Consider the following 21,088-nt stretch of genomic DNA (forward strand, 5'->3'; position numbering starts at 1 on the left):
GATTAAAAAAATAAAAGGAACACCTAAAGATTAAGTGATTGGCTCCACAGTTCACATAATAAAGGCAAAACAAAGTTGACATTCGTTTGAGTTTTTGATTCCACGCGTGGATGAAAAAAGGGGGTTTTATAGAGTAATCTCACAGGGTGTTCTGATGATAAATTCCTAACTGGACAGGTCATAGTGGGTAGTCACACCCCAGGCCTATAACTTCTTTAGTGAAAGGTTTTAAACCAGCTCTGTCCATTGTTCTTGTGCACCTAAGTTAACACACCTTTGAAATACCAGAAGTAATTAACCTCTTGAAGGGGGTATTAACCGTCAAGAGAGCACAGAATGTTGTTAACTGTCTTGTAATCCAATTCCTGTCTTGTTTTCTTTAGTCTTCCTTAAGTCGCCTCCTTAATTTCAAATGCATAAAAGAAGCTGCAAAACTGTTATTCTCCAGAGCATTTGAGCTCCCTGGTGTATGTCATCAGTTTGGCTCAAAAAAACTCATAAAAATTCTCTACAGGTTTAGAGGTTTCTTACATTGACAAAGCTTTTATAAGTAATGGAAGCAGAGAAAGGAGAAAATAATGCTGACATATAGTGATAAGAAGAAAATAAACAGTACTTAGGCACTCGGCATTTTTCCTGCATGTGAATTTCAAATATTCAATTTAATAAATATTTATTGAGTACTTTCTGCCTAAATGGCAGAAATACAGTGTCAGAAAGACGGAGATGAATGTCATCTAATCACTGTCCTTAAGGAGCTCACGATGGAATGAAAGTATAGAAACACAGGTATGGCTAGAAAATTTTAACAGGAAGAGAAAGCATGAAATTAAATTGATTTTGTAGAGGCCCTTTGGATTGCTGCCATGTGTTCTTAAAAAAAAAAGAATGAACTGTATGTCCCAGACCAAGACACGACTCAATTCACCTTACGATGTTTACTAAGATTAATTCTAACTAATCCCTTCACAGTTTTAAAGTTCAGACTTGATAATTATCTCACATGTTAATGGCAAGAAGAACAAATGAAATTTTTGCTAGCTTTGTGATCCTGGCCACATCACTCCATCTTTGGGAACCTTAGTTGCTTTGTCTGTAATATGGGAATAATATTTCTTCTGTAGGCTTCATCAGATTATAAGAAGCAAATCAATCTATTAGAAGTACAAACTGCAAAGTAACTAATAACGGTAGAAAAGAAGTATAATTTCCTTCTTGGTTTATTCCCTTGATGGAGTTCACTGAGTGTGTATCTCTCTGGGCTTCAGAGTATGTATTTCTTAAAGATGTTAGTCACAAGTAAGCTAACGTATTAGAAATGGGCGACATCCCCACAAAGATACGAACTCATCTTCCAAGGGTCTGCCACTAACATTAGTGTTTCAGACAGAAAACACATGCATGCGCTATAATGATTATATTTTAAGTTGTCTTCTTACTTCACACCCCTCTCAAAGGAAGCTTGAAGACCCTGAAATCATCTTTATATATCTAAAAATATTCAATATATTTACAAGTTATTTCGTATCCAAGAAAATGTGCTATAATCTATTTTGCCTCTGTTGTTTGTTCCTGGTATAAACTTATCACTTCCTCTGTAAGGCCTCAACCCCACTCCCAAATCTGGGATCTCCTACTAGACTCTAAGGATAGTAAAACTGCTTCATTTGGGGCCAACTTGTTCCAAGGGTTGATCTACTCCATGGGTGAAGTCTGCCATGTGAAGTGATTCCTAGGAGCTAGGAAAATTAAATGAATATATTAAGTATTATCTACAAAATCACTGTCTACTCTAATCTAGAGTAGTTAAACTATCTGATGACATATTAAGAAATTTGAATGTTTTCTTTGAAGGTTCTGGGGCTATTTGGCAATAATACAAAGAATGAATTAGAATAACTGGAAGCAGGGAAACCAGTTAGGAAGGTTTTGAATTAACTCACACAAACTTCTTACCAGATACATGAAAGCATGGAAAAAGAGAGATTTATATGAGACAGAATCAGGGGTAAAACCAACAGTACACAGAGATCAACTACATGAAGAAAATATGAAATGGAAAGAAACAGGGGAGACTCTGTCATTTCTAACTTAATCACCTGAGTAGCTGGTGAAGCAAATAATCAACTTTAAAAAAAAGTAAGAGAAAAAACCAGTTTGGGCACGTGTCTATTTTTATTTGAGGTCAATATGAGAGTTTGGTTCAGTTAATTTGAGTTTCTAAGTGTTGATTTTGAAGTATAAATAACTGAATGAAAATATCTGGTAAGATTTTGGAAATACAAATGCAAATCAAGAATGGTGGTGATAAATAAAATTTGGAAAGTTAATAACACTGAAGTAGTAGTTGAAACCTGAAAGAAGATAAGCTTGCTTAATTCAGTCCAGCAAACAGCCTGAGTTAAGTCAGAAGGCCAAAATAGGATAATTTGTTCAAGTAAACATTTAATGCCTTCAGCATGCGTGTGGATTTTAACCATTTAGTCTTCATATAATTAATAGAGTAGCTGACAGAGCAATAAAAAACTGATATTATGGCAAGTTTCATCTTATGAATATTTATGAAGTTTCATCTTATGAATATTTATTCATTCACTCAAGGATTTATTCAAAAAATATTTACCGAGGACATGCTATGCACCAGGCCTGAGCTAAATGATGATACAAACAGACACACACACCCACAGAAGAAATCCCTGCTCTCATGGAGTTTTCATTCTCAGAGGAGGAGACAATCAATAAAATAAATGCATAAAATTTACAGTGTGCTAGATAAGGAGATACTTGATCCCTATGGGAAAAATAAAGCAGGGAAGGGGCAGGGCAGAAGGGAGCTGCAATTTTAAGTAGGCTTCTCAGAGAATGTCACACTGAGAAGGTACATTTGAGTAAAGAACCAAAATGGGGAAAGAGTAGAAAGCTACGGGATATTTGGAGAATATTCCAGGCAGAAGAATAGCCAGTGCAAAGGCTATTTCTTAGTATATGTGCTGCCGAAGCAAGCACACAAAGGCTATTTCTTTGTTTAAAGAACAGCACGGAAGGCAGTATGGCTGCAACAAAGGGAGCAAGACTAAGAGGAGAAAATGATGTCAGTAGTCAAGTTGTATAGGGCTTTCTGGGCCATTGCAAAGACTGGCTTTTACATGGGTGAAAAGGAAAACTTTGGAGTTTGAAGCAGGAGTGACATCTAGTTTATGGTGTAACATGCTCATTCTAGTTGTATGAGAGTAAGGGTGAAAGCAGGGAGATCCTTAAAGAGACTGTTGCAATAATCTAGGACCTAGATATTGGTGAAAGATGAGGGTGGTGAAGCAGTTCAGAACAGGCCTCCTTGGCATGTAAATTACCTGGAGCTGAAGGCAATCAAGACCCTACAGGCTCAAGAGAAGAGTTTGCCTCTCCTTTAAAGAATTTAAGTTAGGGGCCTTGTCCATAGTAAGAGATATTGCTAGAGATAAATTTTTATGACTTATCTGTAGGGCAAGGCAAACATCTAATTACTGAACATCTGCTCTTCTTATCTTCCTACAAATGACATTCCTCTTCTCTGAAGCCCAACGTGCCTTACCTCATCCTTAGCTCAGAATGCCATAGATAACTCTTTTTAACTTTCTTATGTATGTGGGGTTTCTGACACTCTTGTGTATGTGAGGTTCTCATACATATGTATGTAATTAAATCTGGCTATTTTCTCCTGTTAGTCTATCTCATGCCTGTTTGATCATTAGACCAACCAGAAGAACCTAGAAGAGTAGAGGAAGGTTTCTTCCTCCCCTGCAGTGGCAGATCTGGGGTGACATCAGTGATATTGTGAGAATTCATCAAATTCCATATATATTTTGAAGGGAGAGCCAACAAAATTTGCTGACAACTAAATGTAAAACGTGAGAAGAAGCAGGGAAGCAAGGATGACTGCAAGATTAATTGGCCTGCACATCTAGAAAATTGAAGTTGACATTAGCTAACATTGGAATATTTAAAGAATTTAAAATTGAAGCCAAATTATCACTATTTTGCAATGTTGATAGTAAGAATTGATTCAGACAAGAATCAACAATGGGTGATAAACCTGAAAATAGAGCTCCAGCGACTGTGCAGCACCTATTTAGATAATGGGCATTCTAGGCTAAGATTTACAAATATTCCTTCAGTTTGGTTTCTAATTGGCAGTTCCTTTTTCCAGCTATCTGCCAAGTAGATCAGTCCACAGATGGGATTGGGATTCTGCCACTTCTCTGTCAGTTCCACTATCCTATTCTTCTGCCAGAGGGACACAACTGCCTGGGTTTTCAAATATCTGCTAATACTTGGGTCTTTCTGACTATCCCTGCCCAACTGTTGAATCCATCTGCCACTTATTTTAGATCACTCGTATCCCTCATTTGTCAGAACTGGGGCTGGAGATTGCTCCTTAACCCCAGCCTCCATCATATTTCACCCTTGACTGAATAGCCACCATCAATTTTTGTAGTTTTCACAGCTTTTCAGTACCTGGATTCTTGCTATCTTATATTTCTAAAAATAAAATATCACAATGGATTAATCCCAAGATAGAACAAATAACTTTTGTGTTACCTTTCCTCCTAAAGGCTTTTTGCCTGCGCCGTCCCCCAGGTAGATTGATTCTTTCCCCTCCTTCGATCCTGGAGCTTACTTTAATTATAATACCTTTAACATTGTATTGCACTAATTTCTTTAGAAAGGTATCTGCCCCATTATGCTTTATGGGCAGGGACTATTTTATTATTTTTCTGTCTTTACTTGAATGCCTAATATAATAACTAGTAAACGACAGACATTCACCATAGAAGCTTAAAAGATCTACTGACTCCGCTGGTCTCTACTTCTAGTCTTTGTCACCTCAAATTCACAGATGCTATCAGTCATTCACAGGAAGTTTGGCGCCAGGCTCAGTCTTTCTTTCTACCTCAACTTCTACGATTGTCTTGGTGACATCAATAGCCCCATCAATGACCCATTCAATGCCCTGGACTTTTAGTTCTCGAGTCTAAGTATAAAAAATATATCTCAAAAACTTTAAATCAATACCAATTTTGTGAACAAAATTCCTTAAAATTGTCCTTGAGAAACTCATACTAATGTATTATTAGAACTGGTATTCCAGTATGAATTTTACTTACTAATGACATTGAAACCAAGTAAAACTACAATACATTTAGGTGGATCATAATTTATTGTCCAAATCAGGACAGATCTGACAATTTCTGCCTTGTGAATTGAATTGTTCAGTCCATTCACATTTAATGTTATTGATATATTTGAATTTATGTCTACTATTTTGCTGTTTGTTTTCTATATCTCCTGTCTTGTTTTGGTCTTCTTTCTTTACTGTCTTCTTTTGGATTAAATGGATGTTTTCCAATATACCACTTTAACTCCTTTATTGAATTTATATTCTTTAGTTATTTTATTTTTCTTACTGGTTGCTCTAGGAATTGCAGTGTACAACTGAATTGATCAGAATCTACTTCAGGGGCAGCCAGATGGCTCAGTTGCTTAGAGCGTGAGCTCTGAACAACAGGGTTGCCAGTTCGATTCCCACATGGGCCAGTGATCTGCGCCCTCCAGACTAGATTGACGACAATGAACTGCCAGAGAGGTGGCTGGATGGCTCAGTTGGTTAGAGCGCAAGCTCTTAACAACAAGGTTGCTGGTTCAATTCCCGCATGGGATGGTGGGCTGCGCCCCCTGCAACTAAAGATTGAAAACAGCAACTGGGCTTGGAGCTGAGCTGTGCCTTCCACAAGTAGATTGAAGGACAACGACTTGGAGCTGATGGGCCCAGGAGAAACACATTGTTCCCCAATAAAATGTTTAAAAAAAAGAAAAAAAGATCTACTTCAGATTTATACTAACAATTCCAGTGAGAAATAGAAAATTTGCTCCACTATAGTTTCATCCTCTCTTGTTACAAATCCAACAATGCAATGTTATAATTTTTACTTCGCACAATCTTATGTCTTTTAAAGAAATTAATAGGAGAAAAATATATTTATAAAGTTTTAATATTAACATTTTTATTAACCATTTCCAGTATTCTTCATTTCTTCTTGTGTATTTGTGTAACTATCTGTTGTAACTTTCTTGCTCTTCAATAGCTCAATACCTTCCCCGCTTCTTTGTGCTATTGTTAAATATACGCGTATTATATCTATGCTACAAGCCTCCAAATTCAATTTTATAGGTATTATTTTACGCTGTTGTTTAAAAAAAAATCAAAAGAAGAAAGAAGACATATGTAATTACGTCTTCTATCTTTTGTACTTGCTACATAATTGCCTTTACAGGTACTCTTTGTTTTTTCATGTGCATTCAAACTAGAGTCTGATGTCACTTCCTTTCTGTCTGAAGAACTCCATTTGATATTTTATGCAAGCAAGTCTACTAGCAGCAAATTCTTTCTGTCTTTGTTGATGTTGGAATATATTTCTTTTTGTTTTTACTTTTAGAAGATGGTTTTGCTACATATAGGATTCTTGCTTGAAAGCTTTTTATTTTTCTTTCTTTAGGCACTTTGAATATGTCACCACACTGTCCTCTGGTCTCCATTGTTCTTGGTGACACATCAGCGCTTAATCTTATTGAAATCCCCTTGTCCACGATGAATCATTTTCTTTGCTGCTTTTAAGATTTTCTCTTTATCTTTAGATTTTATCATTTTGACTACGATATGCCTAGTTGTAGAAGTCTTTGATTTTACCCTACTTAGAATTTATTGAGCTTCTTAGATATGTAAATTAATGTTTTGCATCAAATTTGGGAATTTCTCAGGTATTACATTTTCCAATGTTTGTTTTTGTCCCCCGCCCCTTCTAGTATTCCCATTCTGCATATGTTGGTGTGCTTGATGGTGTCCCCTATTTTTCTGAGACTCTGTTCATTTTTTCTTTATTCTCTTTTCTTTTTGTTCTTCAGATTATAACAGTCTGTATGGATCAAACTGAAAGTTTACAGATTCTTTCTCTGCCAGCTCAAATCTACTGTTGGGCCCATCTAGTGAATATTTCATTTTCATTATTTTTTGTTTCGAATCTAGAATTTCCATTTGATTATTTTTAATAATTTCTTTCTCTTTATGAATATTCTTAATTCAATGAACTGTTGTCATTGTACTTTCCTTTAATGCTTTAAACATGATTTACTTTCATTCTTTGAACATTTAACTATTTCTTTTAGCTACAAGATTTATCTTTAAAGTTTTGTCTGCTAAGTTCAAAACTTGTGCTCCTCTGAGGCAACTTCTATTGCCTGTTATTTTCTTTCTTTCTTTTTTTTTTTTAACTAGGAGACTTCTGAGAGTGAAAGTCATTGCTATTTAATAAGTATTTTGAGACAAATGCATAAACTCTCACAGTCTTGGTAAAACTGGGATGCATGGTTACACTTGTCAGAATGCAATGTGACACCTGAAAAATGTAACAAATTGAGATTCCCACATTGCCTTCTGAATTTCTATACATAGAAATGATGCATTTCTGAGACATGTAAATCCTTTCTTTAGAAGAATGTTGAAGAACTTGACTTGATATAGATACCTTGATGCTTTATATTGGGGAAAATCCTAAAAGCTGAAAGTTAGAAAGTTTGTTTACAATTGTTATGTGTGGCAGACACTTGATCGTCTACTCAAAATTTTATTTTCCCCTTACTTCTTCCTGGCGGATCCCAAATTTTATTCCAGTTCACCTCTTTCAGAAGATCATGTACTTATGGAAGGAGATGTTTGTTGTAATTTCATTTCCTTTGGCAGTGACAAGCTTTTTAAAAATTTTAAAAATTAATTCTTTCAGAAATAGACTATCAAAGGGCAGAACTCATCCACACTTAATATAGTATGTTTTTGACTATTGAACTATTTCGTCCTTTGCTGATGACCTTAGACAAATAGACAGTCAAATATTTCTTCAGTAAAATGGGTTTCCCACTTATTTGGGAACAACACAGAATTGCAATTTAGAACATGTGGTCAAATGATGAACCACTCCCAAGTCCTTAGAAACAAAGAAGAGGAACACTTTTTTATGGACTCGGGAGGAGCTGTGTAAATGAAGGATCCATTGGAGGAAACTGAAAGTTTGAACTATAGTGACTTCCCATTGGCTGAGCTGTTACTGAACAAGGAGGAATCTTTTTTTCCCTCCTGCTGAGGTGGTAAAGTAGTATCACTTCCTGTCAGAGATGCAAGATTCATCTCTTCCTTTTGGAATCAGTAGTGCATTATGTGACATGTGTATGTGAGTTCTCTCTTCTAGTTTTCCGACTCCAGTTTAAATGATGTTTTTGTTTATTAATTTTCACACATCCAAAATGGTAGCCACTAGCTACATAAAACTATTGGGCACTTGAAATGGGCCTAGTCTGAACTGAGAGTTCTCTAAGTGTAAAATAAATACCATATTTTGAAAATTTAGAACCAAAATAACAAAAAAGTAAAATATTTCTAATAATTTTAATAGATTACATGTTGAAATGACAATATTTAGGACACATAGCACTTAATAAAATATATTATTAAAATTAATCTTTTTTTTTTTTTACTGTTTTTAATGTGAATACCACAAAATTTAAAATTATATATGTGGTTCCCATTCTGTTTCTACTGGACAGCACTGATTTGTTAGACAGAATCCAAGAATCGTTATATCATTTGTTAACTGAGGTAAGGTAGAGAATTCCTTGAAATGCTTTATACTTGACACTTTTCAAATACTAATTAATATAGCAAGATTCAAAGAAAAATTGCAAATTTTAGAAATTATCTAAAATTAGAAATGTGCTATATTTAGCTTTGCCAGAATTCTTAAAAGTTCCAGAGCCTTGGGATTGAGTATATAGAATGTAGTTTTCAGGATTTTGGCACCTGATCCTACAGCTGTACTCTTCATACCTCCCTCCTGTCTCCAACATACTAAATAACAAACAGGGACAGATCATATGTACTATCACAGTTCTCTAGGTAAGAAATATAAGTCTTTGTGACTCTAAAATCCTTGATTTTGAGTTCTTTGATAGGGTATGTTTCTAACAAGAAAAGCTAAATTAGAACTTGATTTTTAAAACATAATCATAATTAGGAAAATATAAAAATAGAACATAGCCTGGTATGTTCTCCTTATGATCTTATAGATGACTCTGAGGAATGGGGTTGAAGCCTGCGTGCCCTTTCCCTTATGCTCACTAGCAGAAAAGTGATCATCATGTGAAGGGCTGTTTTATTTCAGGGTTGCTTGCCAGTATGTCAATTTTTAAATTTAGAAATGAAACGGTTGACTATAACATAGATTTTAAAGTGTACATTTTGGCTGAATACCTGGAAAAATTAATTTCTATATTTTAGGATTTTCATAAAAATGTTATCTGCATTAATTTTTAAAGAAAATAATTTGTATGAGTTTATATTTATTTTTATAATTTCTTTTTTAAAGTATTTTTTATATTTTTCAATTACATTTGACAAACAATATTATATTACTTTCAGGTGTACAACATAGTGATTAGACATTTATATAACTTATGAGGTGATCATCCTGATAAATCTAGTACTCATCTGACACCATACATAGTTATTATATTATTGACTATATTTCTTGTGTATACCCTACATCCTCATAACTATTCTGTAACTACCAATTTGTACCTCTTAATCCCTTCCATTTTTTTACCCATCCCCCCAACTTCTTTCCCATCTTGCAACCCTCAAAATGTTCTCTGTATCTATGAGCTTCTTTCTGTTCTGTTTGTTCATTTATTTTGCTATTTAGATTCTACATATAAGTGAAATCGTATAGTGTGGGGACAGTCCCAGAGAGCAGTTTCCAGGCTCTCACCCTCACGTGGAAAGGTGCTGGCTCGGTTATTAGATGGCCATCAGCTGTAATCAGATGGCCATCCGCTGTCGCTGGGTGGCCATCAGCTGTTACCGGTTAGCCATTAGCCACTAACATAAATGCCATTGCTATGCTAGGGGGTGGGTTGGTTTGTTGGCTGGCTGGCTGGCAGGCAGGCAGGCAGGCAGAGAAGTGCGGTTTGCGGCTAGCAAGGGGGTTGGTTGGCAGAGAAGCAGACGGCAGATTGCACATTGTGTGGCGTCTGCTTCCCATATCTCCAACCCAGCCACCAGTGAGAATATAGTGGTATGACTCCCATATCTATGGCTCTGTTGGTGTTCCCTTTTGGCTTTGCCATATCCTGTGTTCTTATGTGGGGAGCAGGACAAGGGACCCCGTATGACATATGGTGTTTGTCTTTCTCTGTCTGACTTACTCCACTCAGCACAGTACCCTCTAGGTCCATCCATGTTGCCACAGATGGCAAGATTTCATTCTATCTTGTGGTTGAGTAATATTCCATTGTGTATATGTACCACCTCTTCTTTATCCATTCAGCCATTGATGGACACCCTGTTTGCTTCCATATATTGGTTATTGTAAATAATGCTGTAATAAACATATTGGTGCATACATCCCCTTGAAGTAGCATTTTGGGTTTCTTTGGATAAATACCCAGAAGTGGGATTACTGGGTCCTACTTTGTCTCTTGTTATAGCCTTTGTTTTAAAGTCTATTTTGTCTGATATAAGTATTGCTGCTCCAGCTTTTTCTGTTTGTTTGTTTCCATTTTCATGAAATATCTTTTTCCCAACCTTTCACTTTCAGTCTGTGTGTGGCTTTTGATCTGAAGAGATCCTTTGTGGGCAGCATATGTAAGGGTTTTCTTTCTTATCCATTCAGCCACCCTATGTCTTTTGATGGGAGAATTTAATCCGGTTACTTTTAAAGTAATTGTTGATACATATGTAGTTATTGTCGTTTTATTATTCATAATATTGATTTTTTTTCTTCAAGAAGTCCCTTTAACATTTCTTAAAATACTGGTTATGAAGTGATGAACTCCTTTAGCTTTTTCTTGTCTGAGAAGCTCTTTCTCTGTCCTTCGACTCTATATGATAGTTTTGTTGGGTAGAGTAGGTTCTAGGTCCTTAGTTTTTATCATTTTAAATATTTCTTCTGGGTGGCCGGTTAGCTCAGTTAGTTAGAGCACGTGTTCTTAACAACAAGGTTGCTGGTTCGATTCCCACATGGTCCAGGGAGCTGCGCCCTCCACAACTAGATTGAAGACAATGACTTGAGCTGAGCTGCTGGTGGGGTGGTTGGATGGCTCAGTTGGTTAGAGCACGTGCTCTTAACAGCAAGGTTGCCAATAAAAAGAAAAAAAAATCTTGCCAATACCTCTGTCCTGTAAAGTTTCTGTTGAGAAATCAGCTGATAGTCTTACGGGAGTTCCCTTGTAGGTAATAGCTTTCCTCTTGCTGCTTTTAAGATTCTCTCTTTGTCTTTAAACTTTGACGTTTTAATGATGATGTGTTTTGTTGTGGGCCTCTTTGTGTTTATCTGCTTTTGGAGTCTCTTAACTTCCTGGACTTGTATGTCTATTTCCTCAGACAGGTTAGGGAAGTTTTTCATCATTATTTCTTCAAAGAGGTTTTCAATTCTTGCTCCCTCTCTTCTCCTTCTCCTATCCCTATGATGTGAATGTTGATGCACTTGATGTTGTCCCAAAGGCTCCTTAAACTATCCTCCTTTTTTGGATTCTTTTTTCTTTTTGTTGTTCTGACTAGGTATTGTCATGCGGGGCGGCCTGCGGGGTCTCTGCTCCCGCTCCCCACCTAAGAATGCAGGGTATGGTGAGGCCAAAAAGGAACACCCACAGAGCCATAGATAGGGGAGTCATACCACTATATTCTCACTGGCGGCTGGGTTGGAGAAACAGGAAACAGGAGCCACACAATTCTCAACCCTCACTGCGACGCTTGCAGGCTCAGCCACCCTCTTCTTGCTAGCCCCCATTTGTCTGCTAGCGTAGCCACAGCAGTTATATTAGTGGCCAATGGCTCACTGGTTACAGCTGACGGCCAACTAGCCACAGCTGATGGCCATCCAATCACAGTTGATGGCCATTTACTACCTGAGCCAGCACCTGTCTATGTGAGGCCGAGAGCCTGGAAACTGCTTTCTGGGGCTCTGTCCCCACACCAGGGCTGTGCATTAGCCTCACAACATGTGCCCCCTCTGCAGGGCAAGGGCTCCAAATCCTCCCCAACCTGGGGGTGAGGGCCTCAGCAAGCACTTCCCAGCCCACAGGGCCGCAACGACCTTCGCTTTCTCTGACCTATAGTGGTTGGAGAACCATCCACATCTTCCCACCCTCCACGGGGGTCCAGCTCTCCAGCAGCTGTTCCTCCTGGTCTTCCTGAGACTGAGTGTTCATACACACAAACTGCTCCACCATCCTTCGGAGAGCTTTGACCAGCTCCGTACCCTGTTCGCTGCGCCATGTGTCATTCAGTGTGTCATGCGGGCTGCCCCGCTCCCCACATAAGAACGCAGGACATGGAGAGGCCAAAAAGGAACACCCACGGAGCCATAGATAGGGGAGTCATACCGCTATAGTCTCACTGGCGGTTGGGTTGGAGACACAGGAATCAGGAGCCACATGATCCGCAACCTGCTGTCCACTTCTCTCTGCCAACCCACCTCACTTGCTAGCTGCAATCCGCCGTGCTAACTGCAATCCGTTCTTGCTAGCTCAGCCACCATCTTCTTGCTAGCCCCCATTTTACTGCTAGTGTAGCCACAGCAGTTGTATTAGTGGCCAATGGATCACTGGTTACAGCTGACGGCCAACTAACCACAGCTGATAGCCATCCAATCACAGTTGATGGCCATTTACTACCTGAGCCAGCACCTTTCCTCGTGAGGCCGAGAGCCTGGAAACTGTACTCCTGGCTCTGTCCCCACAGATGCTATGAACATTTGTGTTCAAGTTTGTATGTGAACATGTTTTCAGTTCTCCTGGGTATATACCTAGAGGGAATTGCTGAGTCCTATGCTAATTCTGGGGTTAACTTTTTGAAGAACCATTAAACTGTTTTCCACAGCAGCTGCACCATTTTACATTTCCACCAGCAATGTAGGAGGAATCCAATTTCTCCACCAAGCAGCATGTTTTTGAGTCAAATACCACATAGCTTTTTAACACTTGGCTCAACATCTTACAACTAATGCTGAACTACACAGATCAGCAGTTTCGTTATGAAGTCCTGTCCAGCTGTCTCTGGCAGAGGCCATGTTTCCTTCTGGAATGAAATGGCTGTTTCCAAAGTACCGTGATGCAAAAAGAATCCTTGGCCTTTGATGTATTTTACGTAAGGGGAGCCTGCTGTGGTGGGCAGCCTGCGAGACGGGGATTCCAGCCCCAGCAAGTATGGGATGCCGACCCTCACCCCAAGTTGGGGGCCATCCACAGCCTCTGAACGATGCTAATTCCAAGTCTTTGCGGGCTCCACACAAGAGCTACCTTAAAGATTTGCCTCTTTGTTAAAACCTATACGTCTCTCAAGAGTCAGTAAAAAGGAATTCAAGGAAATGTAAAACATGCTTTAATACCTCATACCTGACTCCACTGAGGAATGTTAAAAAAAAGGAATTTCCTACTTGTGGCTTTCAGCTGAAGCGCTATTCCTCTTGCTATTTTATTACTTACAGTATTCTCTTCCTTTGTAATTTATATAGATTTTTGTTTGCAATTCAAATAGAATCTTTTATTTTAATGTGTATGTGGAGAGTGGGACAATGTAGCAATAATAACTCGAATCTCAAATATGAGTGCCACCTTCTCTGTAAAAAGAACTTGCTTAGTCTGAAAAACCTATGGTAGTGCAGGGTCGCCTTTTTGCTGCTTCTGCTTTATTAGCTTTTACGATAATCTTTAAATGTTCCCAAACTTGAGAAGTCCCAAGAGTGGTCTTTTTTTTTTTATTGGTTGAAATGTATCTCCTGAAAATGGGATTTTTTTAAATTGTAGCATGCCACTTTCCCTCCCACAGCAATGGGAATTTACTGAATAGGAAGCAATTTCGGCACTTAAATGTGCTGACGTGATGTTTCTTAATCACTTTAATGAGTTACATATAACTAGAAATGGAATGGAATTTTCATTGGAAATATAATTAAATAAAAGTCATTTCCTATACTTGTAATTTCCACCTGATCATCTCTTTATTCACCTCCACAGTACCACAGAAAGTGTGCCGTACAAGCTTATAATTATATTATTATGCAGGCTAATTTGCATAATTCACTTAGGTCATTAGAGCCGAAAACAATATAAATAACACAACAATAAATTTCATTACAAATCAAGTGCAGCAAGGCAAGGTAAAGCTTCCAAACTGTAACTTTCCTTTTTAAAGTTTGATTTATTTACTAGTTTTACCTGAGTTTTCTTTTTCTAAAATTTGTTTTGTTTGTTTTGTGGTTTTTTGGTTGTTGTTTTTTTTTAAAGCAGGTGCAGCTCACAGGCCCATGCAGGGATTGAACTGGCAACCTTGGTGTTATTAGCACCACACTCTAACCAACTGAGCTAACCAGCCACCCCAACCTGATTTTTCTTGAATTGGCAATTTCTTGCCTAAACCCTGATTTGTCTTTTAATTATACCTTTTCAGTCTGGCTTGCTTAAGACAATTCTCAGGGGAAGCAGTAATGAGTCCATAAAAAGTAAAAGATCTTCAGAAATCCTCTCTGTTCTCGTGTGTGAAGGATTTTGCTGAGAAATAGTAAAAAAGAAAGTTTTACCATTCTTGCTTTGTGGTGCCAAAACATAAAAGGTTATTTAAATTTATTGAATTTGTTCTCATTATTTAAATGTAGTTACTGACTCACTATTGAAATAGTTGAGTTTGTAAATTTAATATATTGCTTTTGAGAATCCAGCAGACAATCTGGAAAAAGTCGTACATTTGTAGCTTAAATGTGGAGTCTGGTTTTTACATTTCAGCGTGTAAGTTGTCAAAGGGGCTTGCTATCCCTTTAATACAGTCCAACTGGATTTACTTAAATTCACTTTAGGGAAAATATTTTTAGGTTTGTAGTTAGATAAGTGGTTTGAAGCACAGTCAATCTCAACCCAAAGCTGCTCTTTCCTTGTGTTTTAAAATATAAAAACCTTTAAACAAGATCAAGCTGAGGTGCATGTCTTCACATAGGAGGATGGAGGGAACAACCTGCTTTCTCTTGGGCGTGTCTTCAATGGGACTCCCCATTTCCCAGTGTGTGGACTTGTACTGAGTCACATTCTCCCTCCAGGGAGCTATGATGACCCACCTATGTGACAGGCAATAGCACCATAATCTGTTCTTTCTGTGATTTTTGTTTTTTTCTTCACATACACAGGGCAGCTATCTTGGTAAATACCGGCCTCATAATGCTGAAAGATTAGTGATGTTAAACCCAAGTCTGGGGTCTGGGTCTGTCCAGCCAAGAACAACTCCTCTGAGCTGTAGACTCTGTAAAGCCAGACTGTAAAACCTCCCCCAAATGAGATGCTAGCTGTCAAAGCATTTTATAAAAACGAAATCAAATGTGAATATTTTGTTCTTTAAACAAATAAACCCTGAGGAAATCTCGACGTAGTCAGGCTTCATATTCATTGCTAGGTGTTTATTGGAATATTTTCCACATTGCACAATAGCACATAAAAAGTAGTTTCCATGTCTTGTGTATTATGAGTTATTAATCTTTTACTAATTAATAATCAACTATTTCCAGTGCCCCTATTATTCTGAACACCAGATTCAATCCCAAAGTTTTGTTGTTTCCACAAAGTTAAACTGAAAAGGAAACGGCCTTTGCAAGCCAAGAGTAGGCAAACTTTGTTTAACGTGGGGCACCCTAAACATGTCAGCTGACACGAATTTAGTTAGACAAGGTAGATTGAGGTTATTATACCATAGGATTTCTTAAGACAAAACTCCTCTATGCTACACTACTCAAGTAGTTTTAACATCTCAGTCACCTTCTTGTTTTCCTTGAAAGGCAATCCCTGCATAAATCATAGAAGAAAAGGAGGTGGGAGGGAGGGAAGAATTATGATTAGAAAAGAGCAACTGAAAGTTGTCTCGATTTTACCTCTGAAGAACTAGCAAGCAAGTTAAGTAAATATTTGTGTCCACTTAAATCTGGTAAAGCAGAAAATATAAAACTATCTCCATTACTGAAGTGATGAAATGACAAGAATGAATCTTTTTGTAATGACTTAGAAATTCTTATACTGAAATCACCCAAGAATTAGAGAGCAGTACACTTCATAGCTTTTCAAATTTTTGCTGAATTGAAAGGAAAAGACATTCATAAGGATTATTATTTTCCCCAACGTCTTTATATAAAAAGAAGCCATGACATTCAAGTTGTGGAATGTAAATCTTTTATTAAACAGTTGTCTTTCCACAGTAGTAAAGCTTTGGCATGTACAGTATAAAAAATAATCACCAACCATAATCAAACCAAATTCCTCTTATCAAACTGCGTACTAAGTGTCTTCAATGCAATTTTTTTTCCATATAAAAAATACTGGGAAAAATTGATAAATAACAGGTAAGAGAAAGATATTTCTAGGCAATTGCTAGGATCATTTGGAAAAAGTGAGTACTGTGGATATTTTAAATATCACAGTAACAAGGACATGCCATTCCTACAATATTGCGGGCCAGAGAGTTAAGTGGAAGCAGAAGTGTTTGGGTAACTTTCCTACTTAAAGTTTTGGTATTGTCATTTCAGTACATTTTGCATCTGGGTTGGTGCATGTGCTTCCCTACTGCTCCCAAACCAAACCACAAGTTAGAATCATTTCATTTCAAATACTGAGCAGTACTGAATACTTTGGAGCAGAAAAGGCAATGTACTGCCCCTTTTTGATGAGAAAAGTCTCAAAACACTCCCAGGGTGATGCTTGGAGAAGCTGTGATTTGAGCTGAAGCTGGAGGGGTTACTCTCCAGAGCAAAGGGCTTAAGAAAGAAACACTCTAAGATGGGGTCTGCTAATGTCTCTCCAGTTTGGATGGGCCTTGGCAGAGATCCCTGCTTGTTTTTCTGGGTTGGAAATATTACTCCCGGTAATCTTCTCTGTCAGCCTGTACATCTAAAGGCATGAAGCACTCAATTGGGCAGTTGACATTCTGTTAAAGTAGAAGAAAAACAAAAATTAGTGGCAAATACTGCAAAGTATACAGAAAAAAAAAAAGAGGGGATGGGCTTCTACGACAATTACTTCTAAATGGAATATTTCTAGCGTTAAGAACTTAGCCATATACAGGAGAATAGGCGATGTCCAAGAGTTTAATATATTAGAACCTAAATGATGTTACAGGATACAGTAATCTACTCTCGGTTCTTTTGAAAGAAAAGTACCCATGGAAAGAGTCCCTACTATGTGATTAATTGCATTTAGGGGAGAACACTCATGGTGCAAATGCACTTACAGTGTGTGAGCTCTGATGGTATCTCTGAGAATATTGGTTGTAGGAGTGGCCAGTAGAGTCTTCGTTACCGGGTTCAGCCCCTGGCCTGCGGCAGTTGTCACAGCGCCAGCCCTGAGAACAAAAGCATAAAGTCAAATGGGGTTTGTGATAACAAGAGAACATCACAATTTAGTGCTCGTGTTAAAGAATTTCAGCTCTTCCTTGGCAAACTTCGTCACAAAGGATGCTTTGATGATGATTTCACGCATTTATAACTCATAGAATACATTTTGGCCGATTATCTTTATCTTATGGCTGCCTCTGTTTATTTCTGCTTTTCCTTTCTCCTGAACTGTCCTCTCTACTCCTTCTAGTGAAACTCCGACCATCTGCTAAGGCTCATTCAAGTCCCAGCTTCCTTAATAAGCTTTCCACACTAGATGGTAGAAAAGGTTTTCCTAGAATCCCTTTAAAAGGGACTTGCGATCACATGGACAAACACCCTCATTTTTCAGGTAAGGAAAAAATGAGACCCAGAGGGGTGACTCGCTCAGAGGGAGCGGGAAACTCACAGTGAACTGCTGGTGAAGTTGTGGCTGCCACCCACAGGGGGTGACTCCTGGCCATGCTTTTCCTATTGCACCATGTTGCCACTCCCTTCCTAAATTTCCATAGCCAGTGACGTGGTAGCCTTTCAGCTGCCTACAGAAGCTGGCACAGTGAGGCTCCTCCTGAGATTTTTGCTAGAAATGTGAGGAAACCTGTTCTCTTTCACAGTTGCTCCTAAGCTGGTTGGAGACCAGCCTGGAGCTGGTGGAGGTGATCTGTGTCACTAACAGCAGGGAGGCTTCTGGAGAATGAAGCCAATACAAAGGAACGAAGCATGTGATGGAGTGAGACTGGATGCCATTGATGGAGCAGCCCCAAAGCTGGTAGCGCTGGGACTTTTCAGTTACGCAAGCCTTCTTTTGCCAACATTGAATTAGGCTTTTTTCTTATAGCTAAGAAACCCTACATGACACTCTTTCTTTCTTACGTTGTCAGTTAAATATTTCAGACATATTTCTCCACTTAAAAGTATGCTCCCCATAATACCTAATACAATGATAGGTAAATGCCTACTTAGAGAATCAATGAATCTTGCTTTCATAGAAAAATGTAATAGTCCTCACTCCTGTCTTAAAGTGTTTCATTTAGCACTTTGCTTTAGAAAAGAGCATACGTCACACATGAAGGGGTTCATGTATGTAAATAATGAGGCGACGCGGAAGTAAAACCAAAGCTTCCTTCCCAACAAATCCACCTTCCATCACATGTTCTATACCAAGCACATTACCAGACATGAGTGAGTTCAATGATCACAGTCTTTATAAGTGTTAATGGAGATAGAGAAGGAGAGAGACTCCACAGTTTCTGTCAGAATGGGCAGTGCCTCCCTCACCACCTAACTACTAGGGTTGGAAGGAGATCAGTTTTCACCGGCTGCCCCAGGTCCTCAGGTGGGTGCAGAGGTGGACCCCTGAAAACCCTTCCCGCTGCCAGATTAATCTTTCTAAAGACCATTTTCCATTGCACTCCTCTTCTTGGGTCCCTGCAACTGGCTAACGCCAAAGGCAGCCACTAGTAAGTCTTACCCCGGCATAGAGGGCAGGGTCTTCATGTACCAGAATGTGAGGGCTGTGGGGAGGGTCTGTTTTTACTGAAAACAAAGGACTATTATGTCCTTTACTTTTATTTGAGTTATAGGTGTCATTTTATTTTGAAATTTCAAATATTAGAGGAAGGCCCAGCATTTTTTGTTATATGGGAGTAGGAGAGATTAGAAATGATTGAGAAGTACTGGCTTCTAAATAATGGACTCCTAAGGCCTTCCATAAGTGCCCCTCTCCCCCTCCACACACACACTTGGTCCCATCTAATTTCTTACCACAAGACGCCAGCCAGAGGATGGGCTCATGGAGCCCACTTGTGCCAACAACTTCCCATTCCAGGGGGTGTGATTACTCTGGTTTCTCTACACCCTCTCATCCCTCAATCAAATATTAATCATCCTAAACCCCAGCCAGTTTATACTTCTCTTTTTCATGACATTTTTTCTGATTCCAGCCTACGTAGGAACTGAATTACTTGTCAGACGCACTCAGAACCTTATTTAATTAGCTTGCCTTCCAATGTGTGCTAATGTAATGTCTGTAACTACTGTATCATTTAAAGAGCCAGGACCATTTCTCATTTCCTGCTGGTCCCATATTCCTTAGCACAGTGCTAGACCTATAGCAGGAATCTATTTCTAGATTGAGAGAGGGTACAAAGTAGTGGCATTTTCTTAGATCTGAGACATTCAAAATACTGAACAACAATGCCACAGGGGCAACTGTTTAGTAGATTGGAACTGGAGGCCCAGTCCTCTGGCATTTAACAGTTTAGTTGCTGAAGAAAGAGACAGCCTGAGAATAGTGGGTGTGGGAGGGGCTGGGGCTACCACAAAAGGGAGAACAGGAAAGGGTATTCAGGAACTTTATGTCGGTAGCTATGTACCCACAGGAAATGAGGTGTTTCAACATTTCATAAGGGTCACTGTGACACCTGTATGTACAGCACACACATAAGAAGCTTAGCCCTTAATCATCACTTCATCTTATCTAAATTGCAGGGAGCCTGGCACAGCTGGTCTTACCCGCTGGCCTCCAAAGCATGTGCAGGAGCAAATAGCACCGAGATACTCCTTCTGCCACTGTTCTCCAACTTGGTACGTCTTCCCATCATCGTAACATGTTGTTTCATCTACACGAGACACAAGTCAGAAGCTCATGTTAGACTGAGAACAATAAGACAGAGTTGACCCCTGTAGACAGGTGGATTCTGTTTCTCTCCTACATCTGTATCACCACAACCAAAACACCTCATGTTGACGGGAATCATAGGTAAGAGGGGTACCCCTGTATAGACCATAGTGCAGCGTTTCCAAAAACTAGATCTAACAAACTGAAAAGGTTTTGACGGGAAGATGGAGATCATATTTTAAAAGTTGAATTTAAAGGCCCATAGAGCTTTCTTGTAACATTTTGCTGCAGTTTATGGTCAAAATGCTCAGGTAGGAAAAGTGCTCAAGTGCCCTGTAATAACATTAAATCATGGCTCATTTTTGAAGTTAGTCTCCATGTTCCCAAACCAAAGGATTAACAAACCCCCTGTTCACTCTTCTAGGAGACCTAAAATCTCCAATGGTTTCTGTGAATGAGTTACAGCTCAGTAACGAGTGCGGGTGTGCTTAACAAGGCACTAAAAATGATTTGTGGCAACGTACGGGGATCACACTTGAATTCTCCTTTTCCATTTCCAAGACATGTGCAGCTCATCATCTGGCCATTTTCTCCCTGACGATCCCACTTCTCTCCAATCTTGTAGTTTACACCATTGTCATGGCACCATTCTGTGGGGTGGGAAAAATCAAGGACAAAGAGTTATTGGCATGTTCTGTTTCATAAGACAGTGAACACACTGGGATGTGTCACAGGATTTTAAAAGTGAGGTATCTGGAAGGAATGGAAAGGGAAGTTAAGGGTCATGATCCTGATGACAAATCTTTTTTGTTTTGTTGGATTTAAATTATCTTTACAATTTGACATTTTCTAGGCTATTTTAAGATCCAGTTTATTCCACCATAATCACGTCAAAAGAATAGTCAGTGATGTTTGTTTGAATTCTTACTGCTAAGTTTTAAAATTGTGGAAAACTAAAGTAGGATTTGAGGATTCTTTTAGGACT

At 38.7% G+C, this 21,088-nt stretch overlaps 1 protein-coding gene across 15 annotated transcripts in view; it reads right to left on the minus strand.

Annotated features, from left to right (window-relative positions):
• Nucleotides 1–16,270: 16,270 nt before the first annotated feature.
• Nucleotides 16,271–21,088, minus strand: part of FN1 (fibronectin 1) — a 67,107-nt gene continuing 62,289 nt past the window's right edge. For all 15 annotated transcript variants that reach the window (XM_019727039.2, XM_019727037.2, XM_074312881.1 and 12 more), the window contains 4 exons: nt 20,628–20,753; nt 19,998–20,104; nt 17,342–17,452; nt 16,271–17,038 (listed from right to left, as the gene is read on the minus strand). In XM_019727039.2, the coding sequence (XP_019582598.2) occupies nt 16,967–17,038; nt 17,342–17,452; nt 19,998–20,104; nt 20,628–20,753 (416 nt within the window). In that variant the 3' untranslated portion in view covers nt 16,271–16,966. The remainder of the gene's footprint in view (nt 17,039–17,341; nt 17,453–19,997; nt 20,105–20,627; nt 20,754–21,088) is intronic.

This window comes from Rhinolophus sinicus, linkage group LG01 (genome assembly GCF_036562045.2).
Source record: "Rhinolophus sinicus isolate RSC01 linkage group LG01, ASM3656204v1, whole genome shotgun sequence".
NCBI classification, from domain to species: domain Eukaryota; kingdom Metazoa; phylum Chordata; class Mammalia; order Chiroptera; family Rhinolophidae; genus Rhinolophus; species Rhinolophus sinicus.